The sequence below is a fragment of the Periplaneta americana genome, chromosome 16 (genome assembly GCF_040183065.1).
Source record: "Periplaneta americana isolate PAMFEO1 chromosome 16, P.americana_PAMFEO1_priV1, whole genome shotgun sequence".
Classification (NCBI taxonomy): domain Eukaryota; kingdom Metazoa; phylum Arthropoda; class Insecta; order Blattodea; family Blattidae; genus Periplaneta; species Periplaneta americana.
In genome coordinates this window covers 22688706-22697910 of record NC_091132.1, presented here as the reverse complement: position 1 = coordinate 22697910, position 9205 = coordinate 22688706, and the positions used below count along the sequence as shown (strand labels likewise).

Here is a 9205-nt window from a genome sequence, read left to right as displayed (position 1 = left end):
AGGCTTTGGTACTTTTCGCCATTCTCGCCACTGCTATTGCTCTTCCAGGATACGAACATCATGAAGAACATGTGAGTTTTTTATATTGGTATACTTCAGAACGATTTTTAACTGTATACTTTAATGACATTAAATTTCTGTCATGATGTGATACGCATTAAAATATTTATTTGAAGGCCCATCCCAAGTACGAGTTCAAGTACGGAGTGAAGGACTCTCACACCCACGACATCAAGGAACAACACGAGACGCGCGATGGCGACAAAGTTGAGGGATACTACAAGCTGGTTGAGCCTGACGGCACCACCCGCACTGTCCACTACACCGCCGACAAACACAACGGATTCAACGCTCACGTCCAGAAATCCGGACACGCCAGCCATCCTCAAGCTACTCACCATGTGGTGATCCCGTCACACTCACACGGATCATCATACGCTTACAACTCACAGCATGAGTCAGGATTTGGACACCATGGCTCATATTAATTACAGAGCTATAGATTTTCTCAACAACACGATTGATCTTTAAGAATGTTTGTCTGCAAAATCTAGAGGCCTAATTGTTTACTTTGAATATCATCGCGTCATCATACTTTTACACATTTCCCTTATTCACTTGTAAATTATTTTTGTATTATAATACCTCTATTCAAATTCAAACTTCATTATTGTTTATAACATCTACATTTCTCTTTTTATTGTAAGTTATTTGTATTTATTTTTAGTAAATAAATATGTTACAAATCAAGTGTGTGTATTTTGTTCACTCGCTCCCTCTCTCTGTCAGATTGAAATTGTTTATTCACATTTATAATAAATCATTTAGGCCCAATTGTATAAAATTCCCTGACTAAAGATCAATTTTGATCGAAGATCGGAAAGTGAACCGAGTTCAGACACTTCTTCTATTGTATAAAACTTTTCTGCGATCAAATTACCTAGGTTCAAATGCAATTTAAGTTCACGTGAAAAGGATTTGGCAACTTCGCATAAACAGGTGAAGTATGTGATGCACGGGCCATGTTGTACAGGTTTGTTCAGTGTCGCCAATTTAGCGACTTTAACTCTTTTTCAACGATAATTTCTTTTAACTGTTATATGACTTAAATAGGGATTTAGCGACCTATTTAGCACCCCATAGGGACAAAATTGAATCTTTCTTTGTTGATAATGAGAAATCTAGCGACTTTTCAATTACTTTTCGGCGACTTTCCGTACACTCTGTTGGAGACACTGGTTTGTTTTGTGCATTGTAAATAATGGCGGACAATAAGAAGAAGGTTGACCGTTCTCCAAATTGTTATCATGTTGTGGTGTTTGATACTGCTAAACATAATAAAGCTTTATTAAACGACAATTTTCGTTTAGTAATACAGTTAATTGAAAATTTATAAATGTACCTATCATATCCATTAATAAATAATTAATGGTTGTTATAAACGTAATATAATTATAGGTTATGTTATTTGATACTGCTGAACACGATAAAGCCTTATAAAATATAAGAATGTTTGTGTATTAAGGCAAGAAATTGAAAAAATACATATAATTTATCTACCTATCTATTAATTTTAATAATAATGGTTATTCTTTTTGCACAATCTGCCACTAGTATATTTCAAACAGAAAAGAAATAACTGAACTTGAATCTTCTAACTTAATCGGAGAAATTTCCTTAGTCAAAGTTGACTTTAGTTTAAGACAAATTAATCTCAGATTAGACTTTATACAACACAAAATTCCAAGTTCAGCTAGAACGAGGATCAATTTAACCTATGATCTAAGATGAAATAGTTTATACAATCGGCCCTTAATGTAATAAAGTAGGGACGCCCAAATGGCGGTCCGCGGGCCTCATCCGGCCCATGAGTATGCTTCATCCAGCCCGCGAATAAAAATGTAAGATTTGTTCCTTTTTAAAAATTCATGCGTAAAAGTTAGAGTGTAGCTGGCCATCACAATGTACCTATTCAGCATTTAAATACAATTAATTTTTTAATTGCAAGCGAGAACCAGACAATTTTTGTAATGATGGCATTTGTAGATGCTTTCAAAAAGAAGTTAGATCTATTCCAGCAAATGTTCCAACTTATTCACGTGGGGCTGCATAAAATTACCACTTTTGACACGGATCGGGTTTGGGAGGTTTCCAATGATGCATTAGTCAATTTCCATACCTTTTTCTCTATGGAAAATTTATCGTTTGGTCTTGTATTGTAGTAATGAAATTATTTATTTAATAAATGCACTTAATTTAATTCAAAGTGAAAAGTTTAATTCATTTTCTATTAAGTTAATGTACCGATTATATTAAAAAAATTAACAATGGATTTGCGAAATCTCTTTGATAATGTAAAATGTATTTATTTTTGGTAAGAAATGTTTAGGTTAGATAATAATGGAATTAAGAATTACAGGCAGGGTGAGAATACCCTAGCCAATAATTTATTAGAGAATGGAGAAAGACAAGCAATGGATCAATAAATTAGCGAGAAAGAAAGACGAATAAACTAAAAGGTACACGAGTGCGCGTTCTTGCAATGGCTTTTGGGAGCCATCTTAACCCTTATGTGAGCTCCTAGCTTAAAGGTCACTTGTCTCACTTCTTTCATATTATCCCTTGCTTTACGAGAACTAGACCCGCGAGGGATCCGTATACCTAGGCTTCCTTTGGCTCATTGTACGCCATAGAAAAAGTTCGGACTTAGATTAAATGCCAGTAAGTCACAAGCTATAATAATTGGACATGAGAGACTACTGAACACAATGAACAACAGACATATCCCAATTATTACAGTAAATAATGCCACTATTCCGTACCATTCCGTCGTCAGAAACCTCGGCATTTTCTTGGACGAAAATTTAAATTGGGAATGCCAAATAAAGGAAATATCCAAGAGAGTGTGCTATACCATGCATTCTCTTAACCCATTCAGAAACTTCCTCCCGCTAGAATTAAAACAGACTTTAGTGGAAACCCTCGTACTACCACTGTTTGACTATTGCGACGTAATACTTACAGACTTGACAACATTTGACCTGTGAAAAATAAGGCCAATCTGTCGGTTATACTAATCCAATTCTTAATAAAAATGAATGAATAAATTGATTTCCTAAAAAACCACGTAACGAATAAAAGGGTTAAATTCCCTCAATACATTTTACTTTACCCAATTTTTAAGCGATTAAAAATACGAAACTCCTCTATCCGAATTCTATTTAAAGAATTTACACTTCAATTTCTCGAGCTTAATAACGAGAAAGAATTCAAACTTTTTTAATATCGAGGCAAAAAAAATCTGCATTAATAAAATTCACTGTCTCCACGTGATTTCGCTGTTTTATACTTGAAAAATGGTCAGAAATATATAAAAGAGAAATATAGTACAACTTCCTTATCACAGTACCGACAAAAATTATCCATCTGTCGTGAAACCTTCGTCTCCACCAATTCATATCTCCACTATAACATACTTACTTCTGGAACGTTTTTCTTTGGGCGTCATATTGGTTGTTGACATACCGCACCACTAAATATATTAATAATAATAATAATAATAATAATAATAATAATAATTTATTTAACCTGGCAGAGTTAAGGCCATGCGGCCTTCTCTAACACTCAACCAGGAGTAAAACTGCGTTACAAAAAACACTACAAATTTACAAAGTACACTACAATTTTACACACAAAACGCAATAAGATAATAATAGACTAATAAAATGTAAACAACAAGTAAGTAGAAATCTGACATAATATATAACGTACAGAAAGAAAGAAAAAACCATAATAGAATGTGAACAGCAGGTCAAAATAAATTAGACACACAAAGTATAAAAAAATACCGTATATTGAAAGTGACAATGTGTTCGGAATAACAGTGCAAAACTGAATTTATTTAAAAAAAGATAATTAAAATTAAACATTTTAGTTTATGTTGTCCACATGTGAGGAATTTACATACATGCAAAGTTTCATTAAATTGTCTTAAATACTTTTTGAGTTGTCGTATAAACGCTGCCCGGCTGAACAAAATATTCCACAAATTTTCGTATTAAAAAGATAACTATTAGTTTTCCATAAACATTAAAATTGCTTAGTGATGTACAGGTAGTGTATATTAAGCGTGCCAATTTCTATTTCTAAAGGACCAATAAATTTTTAGAAAAAGAAAGTTGAAATAACAGAAATATAAATAACTTGCGGAAAGTGGATCTCCTTCTTTAATTTGAAGAACTTGTACATTATTCGTTATTGATCTTGTGAATAAGACTTGCATTATATATAATATGTATTTCATTATTGAAATTTTAGTCCTAATTACATAGAGTGTTACGCAAGTACTTCAAAAAGTTTCATTCGAAATCCTTCTAAACCAATTTTTCCTCGCCCATATAACATATCCTTTGAGTGTGGATACCGGAAAACATAATTGATAGAAAGTTGGCATGCAGAGGACGAATCATAAATGTGAAACATTAGACACGGTCTTCTAATATAGGTATTCGTTGTGTACTCTACGTAACAAATTCCTTTCCATACTACCTATATAAGGATTACCTTTGGTAGAGGGCATCAGTGTTAACAATTCTCTCAACTAGCTACAAGCCTTCAGCTTAAAAAAGATCAGACATGGCTTTCATTAAGGCAAGTACATCCAAGTGGATGAGTGCTGGATTTGATTTTAATTTACTAAAAATTTGGTCGTATCTAGGCTACTTGAAACACCTTCTGGACTATGTTATGTCTTTTTCATTATTCATGTAAAATGTTATTTAAGTAATTAACGTTGCATTCTTGTTAATTTAAAAGCTACAAGTGCGTTTCCAGTCAAACTTTGAAATGTGTAGGCCTACTATTATTATGGTAAATTACTACTAGCTTATATCGTGATGAAAAGTCTTGTAGTACATCACTGTCATTTGTTGTTGAAAATACCGATATTTTTCTAAAAACCGAGTGTAAAATGAAAATGGCTTATCACTCAGGAATGAGGGAAGCAGACAATATTTGAAGGGTTCAGAGTCATAGTGGGCCAAGCGCCATTTATTAAAAACGGAGAAAGCAATTGTTAAAGTTAAGTGAATACCATAGTTTAATGAAGATTGACATATCATTTAGTTTGAATGTGTATACTCGTACTTCATATTACTTGCTATATGTTTCCATTGAATTATGGCGATAACTTCATTTTAACCCTTGTTTTCTACGGTTTTAGTATATGGCGTTTGGCCCACTATGGGTCTGAACCCTTCATTTTTGGTGAGCTTAATATACCTTCACTTCCTTTTACAAATAGGCCTAAAGTAAAAAAAATGGACTTTTCACAGGCTTTGGTACTTTTCGCCATCCTCGCCACTGCTATTGCTCTTCCAGGATACGAACATCATGAAGAACATGTGAGTTTTTTATATTGGTATACTTCAGAACGATTTTTAACTATATAGTTTAATGACATTAAATTTCTGTCATGATGTGATACGCATTAAAATATTTATTTGAAGGCCCATCCCAAGTACGAGTTCAAGTACGGAGTGAAGGACTCTCACACCCACGACATCAAGGAACAACACGAGACGCGCGATGGCGACAAAGTTGAGGGATACTACAAGCTGGTTGAGCCTGACGGCACCACCCGCACTGTCCACTACACCGCCGACAAACACAACGGATTCAACGCTCACGTCCAGAAATCCGGACACGCCAGCCATCCTCAAGCTACTCACCATGTGGTGATCCCATCGCACTCACACGGATCATCATACGCCTACAACTCACAACACGAGTCAGGATTTGGAATTCACGGCTCATATTAATTGCAGAGCTATAGATTTTATCAACAACACAATTTATCTTTAAGAATATCTGTCTTCAAAATCTAGAGGCCTAATTGTTTACTTTGAATATCATCGCGTCATCATACTTTCACACATTTCCCTTATTTACTTGTAAATTATTTTTGTATTACAACACCTCTATTCAAATTCAAACTTCATTATTGTTTATAACGTTTACATTTCTGTTTTTTATTGTATTTGTATTTATTTTTAGTAAATAAATATGTTATAATTCAAGTGTGTGTATTTTGTTCACTCGCTCTCTCTCTCTCTGTCAGATTGAAATTGTTTATTCACATTTATAATAAATCATTTAATGTAGTAAAGCAGTGATGGCCAAATGGCGGTCCACGGGCCTCATCCGCCCCGTGATTACGTTTCATCCGGCCCGCGAATAAAAATGTGTGTTTGTTCCTTTTTTTAAATTCATGCGTAAAAGTTAGAGTGTAGTTGGCCATCACAATGTACCTACTCAGCATTTAAATACAATTAATTTTTAATTGCAAGCGAAGAAAAAGACAATTTTTGTAATGATGGCATTTGTAGATACTGTCAAAAAGAAGTTAGATCTATTCCAGCAAATGTTCCAACTTATTCACGTAGGGCGGCATAAAATTACCGCTTTGGATATGGATCGGGTTTGGGAGGTTTCCACTGATGCAATAGTCAATTTCCGTGCATTTTTCTGTATGGAAAATTCATTGTTTGGTGTTGTATTGTAGTAATGAATTATTTATTTAATAAATGCACTTAATTTAATTCGAATTGAAAAGTTTAATTCATTTTCTATTAAGTTAATTTACCGATTATATTAAAAAATTAACAATGGATTTGCGAAATCTCTTTGATAGTGTAATAGTAATATGCGTTACAAGAACGGTATGTTGAAGTTTTCATGTTCGAGGAAAAGTTTGAAAAAGCGAAACGAAGTTGAGCTTTTTTAATTTCCGAGAATTTAAAGAAAACGTACCGCTCGTGTATCGTACATCATTTTGTGCGAAGATCGTTTATTACATACCTGAAAGAGGAATTTCTAATTAGTTGCAATGAAATCTCCATCTTGGTTTCTGTTCAATGACGGCAAATTTGCAAAACAAAAATATCTATCTTCAAAATTGTTGCTTTAAAATGTTTTCTGTGTTTACTATACTCCAGCAGGCCGTGATATACGTCTGTCTTTTTTTTCCCCCAGTTTATGGAATGTTGTTCATTTTTTTAACAGCTCCCTTAATGTTACTTGCATCACGAATGCAGTAACTTTAGTGGAGTTGTAGAGTTTACTTAATTTTTGCAAATATTTAAAAACAATAATTAACAGTGCAATTTAGGTGAAATTGCAGTGGTAAGTTTCCGATTTATAACTATTAGTATATTGAACGTCTCTAAAAATAATATGTTAAAAGCCTAAAGCAGTAAAATCAATATGTCACTTAAGCGGTAAAAAGAGGGAAATTGTTATGTGTGTTAGGTTGGGAATACTGAATGTGGAATTTTTTACTTTCCGCGGATTGGTTTTGTGCGGAAACCAAGCAAATACGCACGATTTCGCACAAAATGTATTTATTTTTGGTATGCAATTTTTATGTTAGACAAGGATGGCATAAAGAATTACAGACAGGATGAGAACACCCTAGCCAATATAATTAGAGAATGGAGCGAGACAAGCAATGGATCAATAAATCAGTGAGAAAGAAAGACGAATAAACTAAAAGGTACACGAGTGAGCGTTCTTGCAATGGCTTTTGGGAGCCATCTTAACCCTTATGTGAGCTCCTAGCTTAAAGGTCACTTGTCTCACTTCGTTCATACTATCCCTTGCTTTACGAGAACTAGACCCGCGACGGATCCGTACACCTAGGCTTCCTTTGGCCCATTGTACGCCACAGAAAAATGTTCGCACTTAGATTAAATGCCAGTAAGTCACAAGCTATAATAATTGGACATGAGAGACTACTGAACACAATGAACAACAGACATATCCCAATTATTACAGTAAATAATGCCACTATTCCGTCGTCAGAAACCTCGGCATTTTCTGGGACGAAAATTTAAATTGGAAATGCCAAATAAAGGAAATATCCAAGAGAGTGTGCTATACCATGCATTCTCTTAACCCATTCAGAAACGTCCTCCCGCCAGAATTAAAACAGACTCTAGTGGAAACCCTCGTACTACCACTGTTTGACTATTGCGACGTAATACTTACAGACTTGACAACATTTGACCTGTGAAAAATAAGTCCAGTCTAGCGGTCATACTAATCTAATTCTTAATAAAAATGAATAAAATATTAAATTGATTTCCTAAAAAACCACGTAACGAATAAAAGGGTTAAATTCCTTCAATACATTTTACTTTACCCAATTTTTAAGCGATTAAAAATACGAAACTCCTCTATCCGAATTCAATTTAAAGAATTTACAGTTAAATTTCTCGAGCTTAATATTGTGTGAAAAACGAGAAAGAATTCAAACTCGTTTTAATGTCGAGCAAAAAATCTGCATTAATAAAATTCATTGTCTCCACGTGATTTCGCTGTTTTTTTCTTGAAAAATGGTCAGAAATATATAAAAGAGAAATATAGTACAACTTCTTTATCACAGTACCGACAAAAATTATCCATCTGTCGTGAAACCTTCGTCTCCATCAATTCATATCTCCACTATAACATACTTACTTCTGGAACGTTTTTCTTTGTGCGTCATATTGTTTGTTGGCATACCGCACCACTAAATATATTGAAAGTGACAATGTGTTGGAAATAACAGTGCATAACTGAATTTATTTAAAAAATATAATTAAAATTAAAAATTTAATTTATGTTGTCCACATGTGAGGACTATACATACATGGAAAGTTTCATTAAAATGTCTTAAATAGTTTTTGAGTTGTCGTATAAACGCTGCCCGACTGAACAAAATACTCCAAAAATTTTTGTATTAAATATAACTATTAGTTTTCCATAAACTTTAAAATTGCTTTGTGTAGTAAGGTAAAGTACCCAAGTAAGGGACAGGTTCCTAATAAGAGATACATTGTTATTTTCTCCGGTATAATTTGCCATCTCTCGACAACTATGGGGAATCAATGTTTGTGCTTCTAAGGCAACCTTTTCTTTGTCTAACCTCAGTTGAAAGTAAGCAAAGCAGCTGAGAGCCAGAAAAGTAGTTTTTCACATTTTGAACTTTTTGATGGTCTTTGTTGAGGAAGTGAACAGCAGTTAATGTAAGTTACAACAAATTTATTATTAATTTTATAAAATTGCTGGCAAAATGTTGCATATGATAAGGTAGATTGCTAATAAGAAATATAATAATTTATGACCTTGGGTAGCTATTTCATTTTTATTTATTCCGTTCCCTAAT

The 9205-nt window shown here is 33.7% G+C and overlaps 1 protein-coding gene and 1 long non-coding RNA gene across 2 annotated transcripts; both read left to right on the top strand.

Moving 5' to 3' along the window:
- Positions 1–750, top strand: LOC138691646 (uncharacterized). The gene is made up of 2 exons (XR_011329932.1): positions 1–71; positions 177–750. It is a non-coding gene; the product is annotated as an uncharacterized lncRNA (long non-coding RNA).
- Positions 751–4514: 3764 nt separating this feature from the next.
- LOC138691643 (cuticle protein 19-like) lies at positions 4515–6007 on the top strand. The gene is made up of 3 exons (XM_069813829.1): positions 4515–4650; positions 5334–5402; positions 5508–6007. The coding sequence occupies exons 1-3, from the start codon at positions 4636–4638 to the stop codon at positions 5817–5819; spliced, it is 396 nt and encodes a 131-aa protein (XP_069669930.1). The 5' UTR covers positions 4515–4635; the 3' UTR covers positions 5820–6007.
- Positions 6008–9205: the final 3198 nt, after the last annotated feature.

Coding starts and splice junctions, on each gene's coding strand:
- LOC138691643 (XM_069813829.1), top strand. Junction 5,403..5,507: donor ACGAACATCATGAAGAACAT/GTGAGTTTTTTA, acceptor ATTTATTTGAAG/GCCCATCCCAAGTACGAGTT.